The 19948-nt window shown below is 54.7% G+C and overlaps 2 protein-coding genes and 1 long non-coding RNA gene across 3 annotated transcripts; 1 reads left to right on the top strand and 2 right to left on the bottom strand.

Annotated features, from left to right (window-relative positions):
• Nucleotides 1-1788: 1788 nt before the first annotated feature.
• POU3F3 (POU class 3 homeobox 3) lies at nucleotides 1789-3884 on the top strand. Its single transcript, XM_005662353.4, has one exon. The coding sequence runs from the start codon at nucleotides 1880-1882 to the stop codon at nucleotides 3383-3385; it is 1506 nt and encodes a 501-aa protein (XP_005662410.2). The 5' UTR covers nucleotides 1789-1879; the 3' UTR covers nucleotides 3386-3884.
• Nucleotides 3885-11679: 7795 nt separating this feature from the next.
• On the bottom strand, nucleotides 11680-18596 carry LOC146404663 (uncharacterized). The gene is made up of 3 exons (XR_014841332.1): nucleotides 18509-18596; nucleotides 12858-12925; nucleotides 11680-11839 (listed from the first exon to the last, which is right to left on the bottom strand). It is a non-coding gene; the product is annotated as an uncharacterized LOC146404663 (long non-coding RNA).
• LOC146404664 (uncharacterized) lies at nucleotides 13333-18465 on the bottom strand. The gene is made up of 4 exons (XM_085016187.1): nucleotides 18343-18465; nucleotides 18189-18282; nucleotides 16387-16457; nucleotides 13333-13939 (listed from the first exon to the last, which is right to left on the bottom strand). The coding sequence occupies exons 1-4, from the start codon at nucleotides 18463-18465 to the stop codon at nucleotides 13439-13441; spliced, it is 789 nt and encodes a 262-aa protein (XP_084872313.1). The 3' UTR covers nucleotides 13333-13438.
• Nucleotides 18597-19948: the final 1352 nt, after the last annotated feature.

Genomic DNA, 19948 nt, shown 5'->3' with positions numbered 1-19948 from the left:
CATCCGTGCAGCGCGCGTTACAAATCTCCGGATGGGGTGGGGGCGGGGAGGGCGGCAACACAACGCAGTACCAGGTGGAGTGGGTGGGTTGCTATTTTTTACGATTTTTCTCTCTACATTCTCCCTCTGACCCCCCCCTCCATCCAACTCACCCCCCCTTCTCTTCCCTTTCTTCCCCCCCGCCCCCCCCCGACCTATTGCGATACCCAGAGCCACAGAGGGGAACGCCAACGTCTCGGCCGGACACTAAGAGTTAAGATGTGGCGGAGGGGGTGGCGGGGGAGGGGCGGGGAGGAGAAAGTGGCGAGCGGGAGGGAGGCGACGGGGCGCGGGGTGGGGTGGGGGGGACGACAGATTTCCAGCTTCTACGACGCTCTGCCTAAATTAAAAAGCAACCAATCGGAACGGCCGGAAGGGGGGCCGCGCGTCCTGAGCCAGTCATTCCGGGCCTGCCAATCACCCAGCGGGTAGCCAATCAGCGGGGACCCTGGTGCTCGACTTCCTTGTATTTGGGAAAGTGTGGTGGTGGGTGCGCGCTCGCGGCGGAGGGTAAACATTCGACAGTCCCCGCTCTGAGAGGGAGGGACAGAGAGCGAACTGTCAGATCCGAGCGGAGCGGGCGGGCGAGAGAGGGAGGGAGAGGGAAAGAGAGAGGGAGAGCGCGCAAACCAGGGCGCAGAGCGAGCTCCCGCGGCAACTCGGCTCCAGCACGGCCAGCGCCAGCGCCGCCGTCGGTGCACCCTCGGAGCCGTGCATCCTGCCCACTGGAGTTGGTTGTGTATCAAGGATCCCCTATATGCACACACACACCTCCACCTCCACCAATGCACTCTTCTTCCTCCTCCTCCTCCAGACCTCTGCTGGGAAAAAAATAAAACACCAACCCCAACCTTCAGCAGCAAGGTAACAGAGAAACTCGACCTCGTTTTTCTCCTGTTCAATTTTTTCCTTGTTATATTTGTTTCCTCATTTCTGCCCAAAGGGAAAGATGTCGCATCAGACTGTGACTGTTGCGAGGAGAATGAAAAAGGACTCTTGTTTCAGAGGCAACCAAGAGCTCGGGCAATAGCAACTTCAGAGAAATGCACCATCGCAAGAAGTTTTCCTAGGACAGAACAAAACTTGAAACGCGAGGACCAGAGGGGGAGAGCAGGAGCCAGCCTCTCCTCTCGGCACGCGTGCAGCCAGCATCACCACGCCTTCAAGGACGAAAAAAGTTTTACTACTCTAAGGGGAGACGAGTGAGCTGCGTTCCTGAGAAGGAGGCGTCAAGGAGCGGCTGGTCGCTGGTCGTCCACGGTTCGGTGAAGAAGAAAGGAGCGGCTCCTTTCTTTGTTGTCCCCCGTGAAATCTTCACTTAGCAGGTGGACCGAGCCCCGCGCCCGGGCAGGGTCCGCGCTCGCCCGAGGACAGGAGGAGGAGCGCGAGCCGGCGCGCCCGGCCCGGAGCCTCAGCGCAGGCCCGCGCCCCGCCCGGCGAGCCCCACTGGAGCGAGCCGACCGCGCCGGGGCTGGGGGGCGGCCACGACCCCCCCTGAGGGGGGAGGCCACGGAGCGCGCCTCGAGAAGCGAGCCCCCCTCCCCGGAGCGCGGCTCCTGGTGCTGCTGCTGCTGCTGCTGACCAAGGCCGGCCGGCGACCCCCGCGCCCTGCCCAGCGGCCTTGCAGCTGCAGCCGGCGGCCGCGGCGGCGGCGGCGGCGGGGGCGGAGGCGGCGGCGGCGGCGGCGGGGCCGGCGGGGGCGGCGGGGGCCCGGGGCGGGGGCGGAGCGGGGGGAGGCGGCGGGAGGCGGGGGGGCGCGGCGGCGGCGGCGGCGGCGGCCGCGGCTGCTGCTGCGGCGGCGGCGGTGGTGGCGGCGGTGGGGTGGCGGGAGCGGAGCGGCATGGCCACGGCGGCTTCTAACCCCTACCTGCCGGGGAACAGCCTGCTGGCGGCCGGCTCCATAGTCCACTCGGACGCGGCGGGGGCTGGCGGCGGAGGGGGCGGCGGCGGGGGCGGCGGCGGTGGTGGCGCTGGGGCCGGTGGGGGCGGCATGCAGCCGGGCAGCGCCGCCGTGACCTCGGGAGCCTACCGGGGGGACCCGGCCTCCGTCAAGATGGTGCAGAGCGACTTCATGCAGGGGGCCATGGCCGCCAGCAACGGCGGCCATATGCTGAGCCACGCGCACCAGTGGGTCACGGCCCTGCCCCACGCCGCCGCCGCCGCCGCGGCCGCCGCCGCCGCCGCCGTGGAGGCGAGCTCGCCGTGGTCCGGCAGCGCCGTGGGCATGGCCGGCAGCCCCCAGCAACCGCCACAGCCGCCGCCGCCGCCGCCGCCGCAGGGCCCCGACGTGAAGGGCGGCGCCGGACGCGACGACCTGCACGCGGGCACCGCGCTGCACCACCGCGGGCCGCCGCACCTCGGGCCACCACCGCCGCCGCCGCCGCCACACCAGGGCCACCCTGGGGGCTGGGGGGCCGCCGCCGCCGCCGCCGCCGCCGCTGCCGCCGCCGCCGCCGCCGCGCACCTCCCGTCCATGGCCGGGGGCCAGCAGCCGCCGCCGCAGAGCCTGCTCTACTCGCAGCCAGGGGGTTTCACGGTGAATGGCATGCTGAGCGCGCCCCCAGGGCCGGGCGGTGGTGGCGGCGGCGCTGGCGGCGGCGCCCAGAGCTTGGTGCACCCGGGGCTGGTGCGCGGGGACACGCCCGAGCTGGCCGAGCATCACCACCATCACCACCACCACGCACATCCGCACCCGCCGCACCCGCACCACGCGCAGGGGCCCCCGCACCACGGCGGCGGCGGCGCGGGGCCGGGACTCAACAGCCATGACCCGCACTCGGACGAGGACACGCCGACTTCGGACGATCTGGAGCAGTTCGCCAAGCAGTTCAAGCAACGGCGCATCAAGCTGGGCTTCACGCAGGCCGACGTGGGGCTGGCGCTGGGCACTCTGTATGGCAACGTGTTCTCGCAGACCACCATCTGCCGCTTCGAGGCTCTGCAGCTGAGCTTCAAGAACATGTGCAAGCTCAAGCCGCTGCTGAACAAGTGGCTGGAGGAGGCGGACTCGAGCACCGGCAGCCCCACGAGCATCGACAAGATCGCGGCTCAGGGCCGCAAGCGCAAGAAGCGGACCTCCATCGAGGTAAGCGTCAAGGGCGCGCTCGAGAGCCACTTCCTCAAGTGCCCCAAGCCCTCGGCGCAGGAGATCACTAACCTAGCCGACAGCCTGCAGCTGGAGAAGGAAGTGGTGCGGGTCTGGTTCTGCAACCGGCGCCAGAAGGAGAAGCGCATGACGCCGCCCGGGATCCAACAGCAGACGCCCGACGACGTCTACTCGCAGGTGGGCACCGTGAGCGCCGACACGCCGCCGCCGCACCACGGGCTCCAGACGAGCGTGCAGTGAAGGCCCGGGCGCCGCTGCGCGGAGCGGGCCCCGCCATCGCCGCCGCTGTCACCCGCCGCCCCCGCCGCCGCCGCCGCCGCCGCCGCCGCCGCCGCACCGGGCCAGGCCACCCTACCCTCCGCGCAAAGACAGGCATGCCCGCCCTCGGAGGATCGGCGAGGGACGCACCGAGGAGACCAGGCTTGAAGTCCGTGGAAGGAGGGGCAAAATAAACAAACAAAGCATATAAATGCCCAGACTGTTTTTTATACATATCTCACAAAACCGGAAAAGAAAGGGGGGGCGATCATGCGATCTCCTTTATACTGTGGTGGTGTTCCGTTTTTGTTTTTCTTTTAAAAGGAGGGTGAAGATGACTAGCTCACCAAAACTGCACTCTTGAGGTTCTTCCCACCACGAGAAGTCCTACACGGCGACGTTGGATAGCACCTAGCACCTGCCTTGTTCTCTCCTCTGGAAAAAAAAAAAAAAAAAAAAAGATTTTTTTGAAAGACTCCCCTTCCTTCCACCTCCTCCCTCCAAAGGGCCCCCGCCTCGAGAGATCCACCGAAACTTTGTTTCCTGGGAGCGGCCCGAAAGCAAGCAGAGGCCCTGGGTTTCATTAGGGGTGACTCTGTGCTCCCCCACCCTGTTATTCTTGTCCATTTTAACGTCATTTGGGGACAAACAAATTTGACTATGAACCGAGAAGGAGAAGAAAAAAAACAATCTCCAGAAAACAAGAAATATATATATATATGTGTGTGTATTCACAGCTTCTGAAATTAACAGACTGATAGCAAAGCCAAAAGAAAAAGAAAATGTATCCTCAAAGTAACCTTGGAAATCAAAGCATCCCGAAAGAGCAGAGGGATGGGCGAGCGAGCAGGGACGTCCATCGTGGGAGAGGGCCCTAGAGTCCGGCGCGGGCGGGCGGGCAGACTGGGCGTGGGAAGAGGCCCGGCCGCCAACCACGGCTTACCGGCTGCCGCTCGGGTGGACGACGCCTAGAGATGCCACCGCTAATAATTTTTTATTAATATTTTTATTTTTTATTTCTGGACTGACTCATATTAAGGGATTTAGAAAGACAGCACTTCTCCGGACTCCTCTCCTCCATCCGTTGCCAACTTTGATTGAATGGGTGCTGTGGATGTGATTCTATAATACTGCCCTTTGCAAGCAGTGTTTTTGGTAGGTTTTAATAAACAGACTTTTCAAAAGACGGCAATATAGAATTGTTAGATCCGTTGTTGATCTAAAAATATTTGCTTTATATTTTCATTAAATGACTTCTTTTAATATTTTATTCAGAATACTTATGAACTGCTGCAAAACGGTAATTTATTTTTCCCCAGATCTTGTATTACGTGTTTTTTTCAGACGAGCACAAATCAAAATGAAATGAAAATATGGACAGTTGTTAGGTAATAAGGGTATCTTTTGATGTGATCATTTGATTGTAATTTAATTTGAGTAGTGATTCCGTAAGAGCTGATCGAGAAAATAAATTTGTTAGAATGAAATAGTCTGTGTCTGATGCATAAACACTGTGTGGGAAGAGGAGAGTACTTTAGAAAATATTTTTTTACTAATACACATCATAAGGGATAGCGCTGAGGAAGCATAGCCTGCTCCACCTAAGGTATATTTGCAAATCTAAAGTAAAAGACCATGACAGAAGCCGCTAGTAATTGATGTAGTAGTCACTCCTTGGTTAGTCTGTTAATTTCACAATATTTTTCTCTCATTTAATTTTATTGGGTGTTTTTAGTGTTTTTAGGTGAGGTTGTCTAAATGTTAGTCCTTTTCTCAGAGATATATTTGTCCTTTATCAACTTTATCCAAATGTTGGACCACATCACCAGTAAAAATGTGCCAACTGGTTATTAAGGGTTGATACAGATCCTCCCCCCTCCAAAGTTTAGCCTCACTTTTCCCTCTCACCCCCCCCCCACCGAATGACTACATCTTTCCTCCTTTTCTGAAGACTAATAGTTTTGAAGACTAGCTTGCTAGTCAGAGGAATATTTTATATCAGTTCCTTCCCATGAATAAAGGGATGTAATTAAGTTGAAATTATTCCGCTTTTTTTGTTTGTTTTTTATTTTGTTTTTCCTATCATGGAAGAATGTAGTTCTAAACTCCTGATGGTGGTCCACACTCAGTGTGACCAGCTCAGACTTATTCTACATTTCTGTGTTTCTATCTTTCCCCAGTACGATTCTATATCTTCTTTACTGGTGCTGGGGGTTTTCCTTTTTCATCACTCCTTAGATACACTCAGCAGAGCGGTCACGTTTATCATGTTAATGTATCAATATTTACAACGTGGGAAAATGAAAGTGTAATGCCTCAAGTTGTAAGTAGCAAGACGAAAAAGGCTCTGTTTAGTCAAGTCCCTTTGTATTGCGCTTTTTAAAAAAAAGTATTTGGGGGTGATAAAGCAATGATTTTGTAGATGAATTTCCCCCTAATCTCACTGAGCTGTCACTCACTTTTTCCATCTTCTGTCTTCACTCCTTCTCCCTTTGATATCGACGCAGGGGTTAAAAAACCCGGAAAACTGTGAGAGCAACAAGGAACAGTTATTTCTTCCAGACAGACCCTGTGTCACTTTCATAAATCAAGCCCAGCCAGATGGCCATGTATTGGGTTGCATTATTTTAAACACCAAATCGTACTAAAAATCACAATCATTTTGATTTGTGAAATCTGAAAAAGGCCATATTTAGTAAACGGAGAGCAGGGGGAGGGGAGAGAAAACAAGAAACCACAATTGACTTTTCTCTGACTTCTTGTTTCCTATTTCTCTTGCTATTGTAATCTCTTTGCCCAGCGAATTTACAACCTGGAGTGGGGGGTGGGGAAAAGCAACATCATGTTTTTGAGGGTCCACAGGGGCAAGCACAGAAGGCCTTATTGGAAAGCTGAGGATTGGGTGTGGTTGTTTTTATAGGGTGGATGCTCCTGGCACGTGGGTTGAAATCCTGTTTTCCCTACCGGACTGGTAGTGGTGGATGGGGAGAGAGTGGGTCTATTTCAAATGTTAGGAAGTATTTGCTTACTTGATTGGCTGACAACAAAAGAACTAACATTGGATTTCACACTATTTTCTATTAAAAAGTAACCTTTGCTGATTACTTTGGAAGAAGCTCTGATTTGGGGGATAGCAGAGTAACTTAGAGAAGCTGGGAAAGCTGGCCCATTTTGTTTCATTCTTTTGTATTTTTAAAAGTGAGCTGATGCTTGCACTCCATATTTTTTATAAAAAAAAAAAACAACCCTTTGAATGTATTTACAAAATGAAATTCATGGCTGGAAAACAAAAGAGGGCAGATATAACTGAGAGGTTTTGTGCTAAGGCTTATATTGTTACACATGTAAATAATGAAAATATTGTTATCTATCACCAGATCTTTTTAATGAATTTGGTCATTGTGTTCCTTTGCAGCGCAAGTGTCTTGTGCTTCGTCAAGTGTCCATTTGTTTCCTCCATTTCAGCCCACCCCCCTCCTCCCCTTCCAACCCAAAGGAAAGTGACAAAGTTCTGTTCCATCAATCTGGCTAATCCCAAACTAGGCCCATTTAGAATTTGCAGGATCCTGTGGCTCCCATCCGTTGTCAGAGCCACCATCAGCTCATTCACCAACCACCTTCCCCTGCAACTGGGCGATAAATCATTCAAGGTGTATTTAAAATAGTCACTTTGCTGTTGTTGCTCTGCCTTTTTTTTCTTTTTAAGTACTTAGCCAAGGACTACTTCTTTGTTCCAAAACAGAACTATTCATTATTGATCTTAGAGATTCCCTCTGCTTCTCTGTAGCCTCCAGTGTTTGCTCATTACCATGCTCATAATCTGTTTTGTATGACTGGTTTTCCACATTCAGAGAATAATTGGTTCTAATATTAAATGCAGTATATGCTATTGATAGTTTTTATCAATAAGTGTAATATTTTAAATAATTTTAACAATTAAATTTGTTTTTTAAATTATATATTTGTAAAGTATTTATCCTGTTGGAAGCAACAATATATTGTTGTATTTATTCGTTTATTTTTGTAATAAATGATCAACCTCTTCAAGCTAAATCAAAAATGACACTTTTATATATTTATACAAAATGCATTTAAGAGATGGGCATATTTGCACCAATTTGTATGTAAATAGAGCAAGATCCATCAATAACTTGTAGCTTTCAGAACCAAATTGAAGGAAGAAACAGTCTCCACATGGAGTTTAGTTTGCCCAAGTTCCAGGGTAATTAATCAAACTCTAAAATGGATGCAACAAGTATTGGCACTGGATGCAGACTTGAAATTAATTATTTAGGAGATGGACCTGGTTTTTTTCAAGGCAGAAGGATAGAAATGAGAGAATGCAGTTCTTTCATGAATTGCACGTGGCTGACTGGACCTATTAGAACAGATGCTATGTATCAGTGATAAAACCTAGTACCTGACTGTGCTCAGACGTCTCTGGTGGGAAAGGGTGTCAAAGGAGAGGTAAGATTTGGAGGTTATCGGTGACTCAGAAGCAAGGTGATGTAGAAACAAAGAGTTGTGTTATGTTTGGCTTGGTTTTTTTTCTGTTTTCAATAGATCTTCTTAAAATGGCTCTGAGTGAAGAATCGCTTTCCTAGTCCTGTACTGACAGCAGAAGCATCAGTACAGGTGTGGTGGTGGTGGTGGTGGTGGTGGTGGTGGTGGTGGTGGTGGTTGCAGTAAGAGTGGTGTGTATACGAAGTGTGGAGGTCACCTCTCGGACTCTCCTAAGTTCTGTAGGTCGCTTGGTCCTCTAAGTTCCTCTGGGCGGCTGTTCCGAGGGCCTGAAGGTCACCACGTGACCTCCCAGCTGCTGGAGCCCCACCGTGGGCTTGATCTTGATTCCAATAACGAAATCGAAATCGGAGGGCTCTGGGTTTGCCTCCTGAACTTTCCAGTCTAGGAAAGGAAGCAGTGCGGAGGCTGGTGGAGACCGTGGGGGTGGGGGCGGCGGAGACAGCAAGAGGGGTACTTGTGTAATCAGATTCTTTGATTTTGTTAGCCTGGCTCATGGCCTATTAATTAGATTACTCTCTCTTTCATTCTTGATTTCACATCCGTGTTTGTTCCTGTCTCCTAAAATGTGGGCGCGAGCGTGGCGAGCAGGAGCCTATGATGTCACTGCCGGCCAGCGGCGGCCGCCTGGCCTTCTGGAGGGCTGTGGGCTGCGTTCTTTAGGAGTCGGGTCTTCCTCGAGGAAGAATCTTTCTGGAAGTGACCTCAGAGGGGTCTGGGAAGAGGGCACCTGGCATCCTCGCGGCTGCCGGGCGAGCGCGCACCGCCTGCCTGTAGCTGCGGGCGCGGGGAGGGGGCCGCGCAGAGTCGCACCCTGGCAGCTCCATCGTGGGGTGCGGAGGGCGGGCTCAGGTGTGAGGCCTGCCCCAGGTGGAAGTAGGAGATCGGAAAGGAGCAGAGGAGGAGGGGGGTGCTGGGGCCCAGGCAGCGGGCGTCAAACGCCCAGCTTCCCCCGGGGACGCAGCGCAGGTGGGGCGGTGGCTGTCGCGGGAGGAGGGGGGGCGGTGGCCCGACCCTGCCCGGCCGGGCTCTGCTCAGCGGCCCGGCCGTAACAGCTGCGGACAGTCCCACAAGCTGTTTTCCTCGTGGCGACCATTCAGCAAAACGCACGATCCTTTCTCAAAGATTTAAATTTCGCGGATGAATTACCATACACCGGTTGCTTAGCAACTATATTCAAGCAGGGCTAAGAATATGCAAGCTTTTTGTATTCTCATTAATAAAAATGCCACTCTGACACAGCAACCCGACTTTGGATCACTGCAACTTCTGTAAAAGCCGTAGGAGAATACAAACCGATCCTGCCATTTAATTACAGATCAAAATGGCTTGAAACGCGATGTTTTGTTCATCTATCTTCCTAAAAGCGATGTAAAAAATAACGGCTTTTCAAGAGCAGTAGTAAATTCTTTCTTTCTTTCTTTCTTTTTCTTTTTTTTAAATGGAGTTGTCTATCGGGGTTACTGATAATTGTCAACAGAAACTTTTTGAAACAGGTTGAACTATCCCCCTTCCTCCACATCTCTGCTCTTGCCCTCAGCCCTCAGCCTCCGATGCTGCTCTCCGTTCCCAGCCTTGTCATAACAATTATTATCATAATTTTGGAACAACTCAGGCCTCGGGAGCCCTAGCGCCTAAAGGACAGGTGGCAGAGCAAGCGACAAGGCCCGTAGCTGGAGAAAACCTAAGACCTCGAGGAGCGAGAGAAATGAGAACTTCTAGAAGTTCCCTGGGAGGCCTGGGGGACTGCTGAGCTCAACTCGGCTCAGGCTCCAGGGGGTCTGGAGACCACTTCGTGGAAAGCACAGAGCAAAAAAGGTCTGGCGCCCTCTGCTCCCCGTTTGTGGGTTTTCCATCCTGAGGCCTGGCCTCCTCGGCTGGGAACTGGGTCGCCGCCTCCCCTGTGGGGACCCTGGAGTTGAGAAGGCTAAGGTCGGGGTCGGCTGACCGATCCTTTCTGGGCCCTGAGCCTGCGGGGGCCTGGAGGAAAAGTAAAGACTGAGCTGGAGCCCCGGGTCCCCGTGGACCTGGGCCCAGGCCAGAGTTCAGGGGCCTGGGGTTTCCATCGGGGGCACTGTGTGCCCCTTCTCAGAGGGTGCGCAGCAGAGGGGGGACGCACCGGCTCGGAAGAAGGTCCAGCATGGGGCGGCGGTCCGGATCGGGGGGCCTTAGGGGTCAGCGAGGCCCGCTGGGGCGCCGGGCGCTGCATTGTTCCGAGCGCCGAGTCTGGCAGAGGAGACGCGAGCGGGGGCAGGGCGGCCGGAGGCCGGCGCTGGTTGGAGTTTCGGGCGCCAGGCCCGGCCGCCTCCCCGGGGTTGGGAACTCGGGCGCCCCACGGACGCTGGGGTTGGCTGCGTGTGCCCGGCCTCGTTGCGGTCCCCGCCCGGGAGCGGCGGAACCTGGCCCTGCGCGGCGACTCTGAGCGGGCGGTGGGCGAGCGCGGCTGCAGGGTTAGCGGGGATGCCAGGCGGCAGGTCGGTGCCCAGGCCACCCGCCAGGAGGATAGCCGCCTTGCCCTCTGAAGCTGCTAGAGAAGGCTGCGGTCAGCAGTAGAAAGATCCGGGGGGCAAAAGTGAAACTCCCCAGATTGGAGTCCAGCAGCGTCCCAGGATCCAGCCCCCTTCCTCGCACTTAGGCCAAAGTGAGGACTTGTAAGGTTGTTATCTCCTGGTCAGCCTGGATGCTTCAGGATCAGGAACCACCCCCCCGACCCAACTGATTCATTTTAACCCGGTTTCTTTATAGTGAATACCACAAAACAAAACAAAAAACACCCCACCCCACACAGTGGAAATTAAACCAGAAGTTGAATACTTGCTCTAATAAGTGCTCAGAGGCTGAGTTCTCAGGAAAGCGAACGTAATAAACAGGAAGCCATTTATTTACAAATACAGTTGCCCTAGACAAGCCACATTCCATGTACGTAATTCATTAATGGAATTTGTTCCTTTTCCTCCCCCTGGAAAGAGAAATTTCAGCTCTTAAAAATATCTGGGTCTTGGGGGAGGGGTGGGAGGTTATTTTACCTGTTCCTAGAGAAAAAGGAGCAGTGGGGTCTGGCCAATTCCTGTCTGTGGGGATGTTAACTAGTATAAAATAACCATTTAAAAGACATGGGGAGATTTTTGGGTATTTTTTCCTTCTTTTTTACTCCTCAGAAATTAAGTGTGTTGGTAGTGGTTGCTGTCACCAAAGTTGCCCAGTGAAACTTTGCTGGTAACCTAACCCTAGGTGGGGGTGTGGGGAGGGGGAGTGCGTGCTTGATGTGAACAAAACTCAAATTTAAATTACGTGAGCTGGCTGGGAATATAGCAAAAGTTGATCGTAACACTCAGCTGCCACCATTCTAGAAATGTCTGTGGCACAATGCCTGCCCTTCTCCCGCATTGCTGAAGGGAGTTACACCTGGGGCTATGCTGGCTCCTGGCGTCCTAGTCCCCAGGATAAGAGGGTATCCCTTCCCTGGAGAAGTGGGGTCTGGTCTCTATTAATCCAGGAAGCTTTCTCTAGGCGAGTCCCCTTCCGCTGCGAGTTGGGTGAGGGACCTTGTTTGGTCCACTGGGAAAACAGAGTCAAGATTGGGTCTCTGGGTGCTCTGTGAGTCGTGAGTAAACCTCAAAAGCACAGGACACACCTGAGGTATGTTTGGAGCTTCCCGAGGTCCCCACAGGAGATGTTTCCCAAGGACAAAAAGAATGATAACTGTTTCCCACGTGTCGCGGTTGTAGCTACAAAATAACAGACTGACACTGGCAGGCAGGCAAACACATCTTTTTAATTCAGAAACAAAAACAAAAGGACCAGGGATGTTCTGACAAAGAAGAGCTTCCTGGGGAATGGCACTTTGGTTCTGTCTTGCAGGACTGCCTTACTCCTGGCAGAAGGCAAGCTCATTTAGTCGACTGGAACCTTGCACTGAAACAGAATAGAGATTCCTTTCAAAGGACGCGCCCTGCACCAGCAATGAAGTAAGAGGTGCCAGTACCTACCACCTTCAGTCCCCTGGCTTCAGGGGGGGCAAATTCGAGGCATAAAGGGGAGCCCCGCCAGGGTCCTTCCACTCTGCCCCTATAGGAACCTGGGTGAGAGAAACTCTGTTTTTCACTTACATTTCCAAGATGGAAAATTCTGCAGCAGCATTGTTTTTTTGTTTTTGTTTTTTTTTTTAAATAAACTAAATTAAGTAGATTCAATCGGAAAGTATAGTATCACCCAGAAGCTAGCAAAATGAAAATAATGCCTTACTGGCTTGGCCTTGAGAATCTGTAGGCTACAACAGGGAGGTACCTATCAGTGAACAAAACAACATCTCCAAACTATTTTTCATTAACATCTGGGGGGTGGGGAGAAACCTTTCAGACTTGCGAAGCCAAGCCTACTGATGACATTTTGTCCTCCTCCAAGATTTCTTCCAAACGGGGCTTTAGAAATGTTTCAAACTGGAGCAATGCCTTTAACTCTCCCAAGAACTATTTAATAGTTGTCCTGGATGTTTTTAATAAGAAAAGGATGCTAGGCAAGTAGCCTTGGGTCCAGACTTGGGAGCAGAGGTAGTGGCCCTGCCCCGCCTGCAGCCTGCCCCTCAAATGGGGTTTCTGAGTGTCAATGGTGGGGGTGTTTCCTGGGTACCTGAGCCCACAGGCTTTCCTCTGTCCCTGTCAGTGGGCAAGTGGGGGAGATGCAGGCGGAGGGGGGGTTGCAGGTGGAGGGGAAAAGCTAAGGACAGATCAGTTCCCTTTCTATCCCTTTGTTCCTGGGCCTTGAACTGGGGCTTGGGGGGGGGGATGCCCCCTGGGAATGAAGCCTCCACCTCCACTTACATCACACTGACACCCCACCGCCACCCCACCCCAGCCAGAAAGCCGAGGGCTGGCTGATTGAGAGCACGCTGGTAACCCGAGGAAGCCCTGAGTGAGGGTGTTACATAACATACAGAACTTTCTGCGGGAGAGGTGCTCACACTTGATTTCTCTCCAGATGACTCCAGGCAGGCAGAAAGGCCTAGAAAGAAGGAATGAAGACAAATTAAACAGAAAAGCTGTGGAGAAAGGGGAAATGCATGGCCTTATAGGATCCTGCATGCAAGCTTCTGTGCCTGTCAAGGTCATTAACTGCACCCTCTGAAACACCCTGCCTCCAGCTGTACTTGGGCAAAAGAAGAGCCCTACCTAGTTTGGGGGCTGGGAGGGCAAACCCAACCCAGGAATACTGGGCTGTGGGTGCTCTGTGTCCCCAAGGAGCCAAGTTAGTTCCTAGCCAGGTTATCTTCGCCCTGCTCTTTCTGTCAAAATCCTTGCAGTGTGAGAGGGCAGGTTACCTGTACCCATAGCCCTGCTGAGCACACCCCCACCTGTGGCCTGTGGCAAGAGAGCAGCTCTTGCACAAGCAGCTAGAGTCCACCGCCCAGCCGGAGGTCACATTCCAAAAGCCTGTTCTTTCAGGAGACCCCCGCCCCAGAGGCGAAGGGGATGCAAACCCTGTTCATTTGCCCCAAGCCCGGAGGGATGGTGGAACTCAGGAACAAGCCTTTTGCAGGAGGGGATCAGGATGGGGCCATGGATTTGAGGGGCAGGTCCCCTGCGCCAGGTCAGGCACTCGGCAGGGGCGTGGAGGAGGGGCGGTGATGGGACTGCGGGGGCCCAGGACTGGACTGGGAGCCGCTGAAGGCGAGCAGGCTAACAAAGCTGTAACAAAGGATTCCTGTAAAAGCTGCACCACCAAGGATCTCTGCAGGATCACACACCTTCCAGGCGTGTCCCCTGCTCCCGGGACAGAGTCCATCGATTGTTCCCCTGGGCCCCACAGATGTGCCAGGGCAGTCAGTGTTGTGGGGCTGTCTGCCCCCATGTGACACAGCCTCAGCCCTGAACTCCTGCCGGCCGCCGCGGGGCCAGGGTGGCTGGGTGATGGTTCCTGGCCATCCTGTGAGTCTGGGCAACACACATCGCTCCCTGTTGTCCCCAGGGAAGGTGGTGATGCCTGGAGGCCTGGCGGTATAGACCCAGGGCATTGCACTCACTTCCCATCGGGGCAACAACAGACTGGAGAAGGGAGCTTTGGGGTTGGCAGATGTCTGAGTCACCAAGGCCTTTGCAAGGAAAGCATGTGGGACAGAGTGGAAAGGACGCCCCCAGAACATGCTGCCAGGCCCTCTGGAGGAAGGTGACCGTTTCCCATGGCCTAAGCCCAGGCACTCAGCCCGGTTCCTCCTGCCCCTCCACCTCTCTTGCTAGAGGCTCCCAGCCCCAGCAGTGACCCTGTGCCCCAGAACCACCGGGGTTTCCAGCTGCTAGGTAAGAATTGGTGGGTAGGAGTTGGGCCCTAGCACCAAGATCAGGAAGAGCTGAGACCAGCCCAGAAAAGGGAGTAGGGAGCAGTGACACCTTAAAAGCCGGTGACTTCACCCTAACGCCCCCACTGGGTTCCAAGCCTCCCAGAGCAGCTCCCACGTTTCCCTGGGAACTGGGGGGTGGGGGTGGGGGCAGGGGTGGGACTCAATGAGACAGGCAAGAAGTGAGTGAGAAGCTCAGAGTCCAAGTTCAGGACTTAGAGGAGGAGGAGGCAGAGGTGATGAGGACAGAGTGGATGATGAAGATAAAATCTTGGGAGATCGGTCAAATCAGGTGCAAAACATGGGCAGTGACTATCTCTCTACTTAGTGGGGTTTCTTTAATTCCACCCCCAGGGGTGCAGGGGGCAGAGGGGGATGGCTGTGGAGCTAGGCATCCAGCTGCCAGCATCCACCCCCCCAGGTCTCCCAGACCCTGAGCTGCCCAGAGCAGAAGCTCTGACCAAGCTGGCTCCAGCCCTCAAGCCAGGCCTCCAGATGCCTGCAGCTCCCCCCACCCCCAGCCCCTGCTGGCCTGGGCTGGGGTGGGGCTTCGACCCCACAAATGGCCCCTGCAGTGGGGCCTGCTCGGAAATTCCAGCCAGTCAGTGCAGCATGGAGAGGGCTGCAGGAGTGACTGACACTAGCTCCTACCCCCGGCTGCATACAAGTGCAAATGAGATGCATTTTGGCTGATCAGTCCACTGTATTTTCTGCAACTTGATGTGTCTACATCTTGTCAACTCCTCTAGTTGGGAAGAATAGCAGAAAATTTTCAAGAGAATTTTTTGATGCGTGTGGTTTCCAACTAAAGTTCCATCCTGGGCAGTGGGTGAGTGCTTTGCTGACATGAACAACAGTAAGGAAACCCCCCTAAAAATGCAACTTTAAGCCCCAAAGAAGAAAGGAAAAAGAGGTGGGGGGTGGGTTATAGTCGCTGACAAGAGGACTTTGATGAAGCTAGTTTCAAGTTTCAAGCTCTTCACTTTTCCTTTTGAGAACAAAATTCATTTGTATTTCCTTGGGTGCAGGGGATGGGTCAAACTCCTTTCTCCAGCTAACCTGCCTTCTGGAACAATGTGTAGGGGCCACTTAGGGGGCTTTCAGGGGTCCACCAGGAGGGGAGAAGTTTTCCGACACCGCAAGGGGCTCTATCTGGGTATCAGGTTTGCTGTCCTCTTCAGATGTCAATTTGCAAATGAGTTGTAAGTAAATTGGTGAAAATTGCCTCCAACTCTCCCGAGATTCTGCCAATGGGTTTCTTGAGAAAGCAAGTGAGTCCTCCATGAGCAAGGAGCGGGGCCTTCCTAGGGTAAGGGGGAGGGACCAAATGGCCTCTGGTATTCTGTCCCAGGCCACCCCATAGGATCAAAGGGCCCCACTGGGGTGTGCGGGGGTGTACTTTTTCCCAGCACTGAGCCCTAGAACCCTGGAGGATGCAGGATGGGGGGGCCAATTCCCGCCTCCACCCTTGCCCTGCTTCACAGGTATGTGTTGTCCAGTCTTGTCTGCTCCTGTCCTGAGGAAGGGGGACAACAGATGTTCTGAGCACTGTTCCCAAGCCCTGGCCCTTGCCCACCACCAGGCTCAGTGGGAGGTAGGGCCCAAGCTGCCTGAGTTAAGGCAGCTGCCTGGCCTCTAGCCCCTCTTTCTGGGATGCTCAGGGTCAGCCAGCGATTTGTTGTTGAGGATGGAGCTGTGTGTGAAGATCTGCCTCTGGGGTCACTGCCCCCTCAAAGGAGCTGCAGTAACAGGACGACGATGATGACGACAGGGACGGCGGTCTCCTGTAGGCTGCCGACAGCCTGAGCCAGGCAAGGGAGACCACCCTAGGCCCATTTCACTCAGCTAAGGTTTTGGGACCCCTTGGGTGTCTCAGGATGACCCCGCTCCACACGGTCACCTGTGGGGGATCCCACCTGGGCTGGCCTCTTGGCTGAGGTGTAAGAGAGCCTCACTGCAGGTCAATGAACTAGAACAGAATAGAGCAGGGCGGGGTCATGGGCTTCACATTGAGAGCAGGAGGGAGCAGCCAGCACTCTGAAACTATCCCAGCCTTTATGCGGCTTAGCAGAGGGGTTTGCTGGTCCCCAGCAGCTCAGGTTTCTGCCATGCAGCCGGGACATCTCCCTACCAGCCTGGTAAATCCATCAGAACCAGATGTGTGCTGCTGTTGTGAGCTCCCACCAGAAGCCAGCTGAGGTGCTGGGGAGATGTCCCGCACAAAGTCATTGCCCCAACTCACCAACATCCTGACAGGCTGGTAGGAAGAGTCGAACTATGGGGTGTGAGTGGGTGACCAACACCTCCAGCTGCTCAGTTGCCTAGCCTGTCTGTGATCCGGTGGCCGGCCAAAACCCTGCAGGCTGCCCACTCCTCTCCTGGCTGTGGACGCCCACCAGTCATGGATTCCTCCCCTCCCCCCATGCCGCCTCCTCCCATCCCAGAACTGAGCATAGATTTCCATTTGGGATGAGAAGGGGTGTCAATAAAGAGGCCAGGAGGGGTGGTGAATCATTTTCAGCCACAGCAGTCTTTACACCAACAGATGAGTCTCCCTAGTCTTTTCTTCTGAACAGTCGCTCAGCTTGGAAGGGCTAAAACCACATGAACCCAGGAGCAAAAAGACAATTTTAAACGTAACCCCGAGGGCACCCTCTCTCACTTCCTCAACTCCCAGCCACCCCATCTGAAGATTTAAAACACTTGTTTCTTAAAATCTTCTGAGGCTTTACCAGAAGAACCAGAGAGCGAAGGCACTTTCCTTGTCCTCCAACTCCCCCCCCCCCATTCTGCATCCAAACCAAATCTCCCCCACCATCAATAACACATTGCATAAGTTGATGCAGCCAGAAATGAAGACTCTGTTATTTCCCAGAAGGAGAAATAAACTTTCCTGAAAGAAAGAAATTCAGCTTTGACCATGGGATACCTACTGGAGCACTTTGAGAAGATCATCTGCCCGCCTTCCTCATTTACCGGGGCGGAGTGCTGTAAAAATCTGAGGTAGCAGAATTTTGAACCCGCTTGATTACCTTGAGCTGGTTGGGAGCCCTCAACTCCAATCATTAGTAATAAAGTCATTAATAGTCATAATTGGTACTTAATTGCTTGATCTGATGGGTGCTTTATCTGTGACCAATTTAGTTTCATGGAGAAATACAGGTGGTCCAGATGCAGTGAAGGGACCCCATTTGCAGGCAACTTTTTCAGGCAGAAGAGAAAGTACTTTTGTTGTATTTGCAGACATGGGTCTCATACATTTTTCCCCCTGCCTTTTGTAAACTATCTAAGAATAAACGTTACAGATCTGGGTTTTAATTTATCCAGATGGGATCATAAAGTACCTAGGAAAGTTCATATAGATACATTATATACATACTAGAGAATATATGTGCACACATTATAGAATATATACACACACACTGTACAATATATATATACACACACTATAGAATTGAGGACACGTGGCTGTTCACATTGAAAAGCAGAAAGAAATGCAATACCAAAGCAGAAAGGACTGAACCGCCCGCGGAATCAAGGATCTGAACAAGTTCACTTTATTGCTTCGCTGGAAGAGGGTCAGCGGCGGGCAGGGAGGGAAAGTTGCCTGGGTCTTCACAGAGGGTCACGGCTAGGCCCGACAGACCTTCCCACCATCGGCCCCTGGTCTCCCATCACCCCCCCGCCACACGCGCCCCCCCCCCCACACACAGACCCCCACACACGCACAAGCTCATGCTCCTCTGTGCCGGGGTCTTCGTTTCCACCTGGCTCCCCTTGCAGAACCCTGCCCGCGAGAGAACCTCCTCTGGCCAGAGGCCCTCCCTCTCCGCCCCCGGGCCTGCTGCCCACGCCCCGCGTTCTAGACTCACCCAGCGCGGTCCTTCCATCTACTCAGCATACAGACAGGAAACCGGCCTCAGTTGGGGCAACACGTGAAACCACACTTTGTCGATACCATCAAAGACAGGAGCGCACACTGGGGACTCTGAGCTCCCGAGCCAGCCCGCTTCCAGCAGAAAGCCGGCTATGGGGGGTGGGGCGGGGAGGGCGGCAGGGGCCAGAATCCTCCCTCCAGCCGCCACGCCGGCTTTCTTATGGAAATGAACGCGGCGGGCCGCGCGCCTGAGCCCCCAGCGTCCGGTCCCCACCGCGGCTGCGGGGACTTGGACGCGGGCTCCCCTCCGCCCGGCCGGCCCGCGCTCGACATTAAATATTCATAGAGATCGCTACTTTCTTAAAGGAGAACCCACCGCGCGGGAAAGTTCACAGCCAAGGGCAGGCACAAAGGAAGGTCTCGCTGCTGCGTCTTCCATGTCCGGGAGACGCACCCTTCTCCGCGGCGGGGACCGCGCAGAAAACCTTAAGGAGGGGCCTAGGGGATGCGAGGACCAGAGCAAGTCACATTTTTTTGGAGGGGGTAAAAGGAGAGCCGAACTTGGTGGCGGAAAGAAAGCTCGCTCCCTGATCCCTGCACAGTTATTTAGAAATTAGCCATTGCCTCTTATGCCCCAGAGTCCCCAGAGGCTTCTTTAAAAGGAGGCTGCTTGAGTTTCACCCGGGCTCCCCCGGCATCCGGGCGTCAAAAAAAGTTTGCCCTGTGTTGTTGGAAACGCGCGAGCGCACGTCGTTGATTAAACCTTGCACCCAACGACAATTTCAGCGGAACGGTGAAAAGTACAACACGCCCCGCACCTGCCCTCTTCCCAGCCAAGCAGAGGCCGGGCGAACAGTCGGGGGACAACGGGCAGGTGCCATTTGGAGGCTGGCGTCTGAGCCCCTGCTCCCATCCAGCGCGTCCCCCGCCCGCATCGCCGGGGTTCCACGCCGGCCTCGGCTCCTCTCCGGGGAGCGCGGCCGGGCCCCCGGGCCGAGCCCGAATGGGCGGAGGGGCACCGGGTCTGAAGCTGTGGCCCGCAAGCCAAGGCCCGGCAGGAGCGCCCCGCCGGCGCCCCGGGTTGACGGTGCTACCCTGAGGGCCCGGCCTCGCGCGCCCTCGCCCGCAGGCTCCGTCCGCCCCCGGCCGGAGGGGCTTTGTGTGCCCGGCAGGGCGCACTTTCGCAAATGGTCGGAAAGTCTCGAGCGCCATCTAACGGGAGCAGCAGAAGCTGCCGCCGGGCGGAGGTTAGGACAGGCCGCGCGGGCCAGCCGGCGCTCCCCAATTACTATCCCCGGACATTCCTCCAACCCGGCCCGCCCCAACGCGCGCACCGCGCTCGAGCTCCAGAACCCCGAGTTCCCAAAGCCCACCTTCCCCGGGGGCGGGGGGCGGGAGCACAGCGCCTGCCTGTTCTCCTGGGACTGTCCCCTGCGCTCCCGCCCTCTCCTCCTTTCCGTGTGCCCCAGGCCACAGGAGAAGGTCGACTTGCACCTGCCTAACTAGGGCCGTGGTGTCCTTCAAGCGCTCCCTTTTTCCTTTTGGCCTGAGATCGAAAGTACCAAGACGTCACCTGTTTTCCGAAGGGACCAGCCTTGTAATGAGGAAGTCTGCATCCAAAGAAACTTCCAGGGCGATGGGGAGAGGCGATGGAAGGGGACGATGGCAACAGAGCCAAACAAAAGTGCCCGACGCAGGGAGATTTAGTCCTCCAGGGGCCTCGGGAGAGCTTCCGCGTCTGCTCTGCGTTTGGGAGCTGCTGTTTGGAGGAGCCTGATAAGCGGGGAAGCCCAGCAGGGCCCTCTGGGGAGGGCGA

The sequence above is a fragment of the Sus scrofa genome, chromosome 3 (genome assembly GCF_054392235.1).
Source record: "Sus scrofa isolate SSC_HxYL_T2T_F1_AM1 chromosome 3, Sscrofa_HxYL_maternal_Yorkshire_Landrace_v2.0, whole genome shotgun sequence".
NCBI classification, from domain to species: Eukaryota; Metazoa; Chordata; class Mammalia; order Artiodactyla; family Suidae; genus Sus; species Sus scrofa.
Note: the sequence above shows the minus strand (reverse complement) of the source record. Positions and strands in the feature narration are given on the sequence as shown.

Coding starts and splice junctions, on each gene's coding strand:
- POU3F3 (XM_005662353.4), top strand. CDS start 1,880: ATGGCCACGGCGGCTTCTAACCCCTACCTGCCGGGGAACAGCCTGCTG.
- LOC146404664 (XM_085016187.1), bottom strand. CDS start 18,465: ATGTCGAGCGCGGGCCGGCCGGGCGGAGGGGAGCCCGCGTCCAAGTCC. Junction 16,458..18,188: donor GACAAAGTGTGGTTTCACGT/GTTGCCCCAACT, acceptor ACATCTCCCCAG/CACCTCAGCTGGCTTCTGGT. Junction 13,940..16,386: donor CTGATGGATTTACCAGGCTG/GTAGGGAGATGT, acceptor GATGGGAAGTGA/GTGCAATGCCCTGGGTCTAT.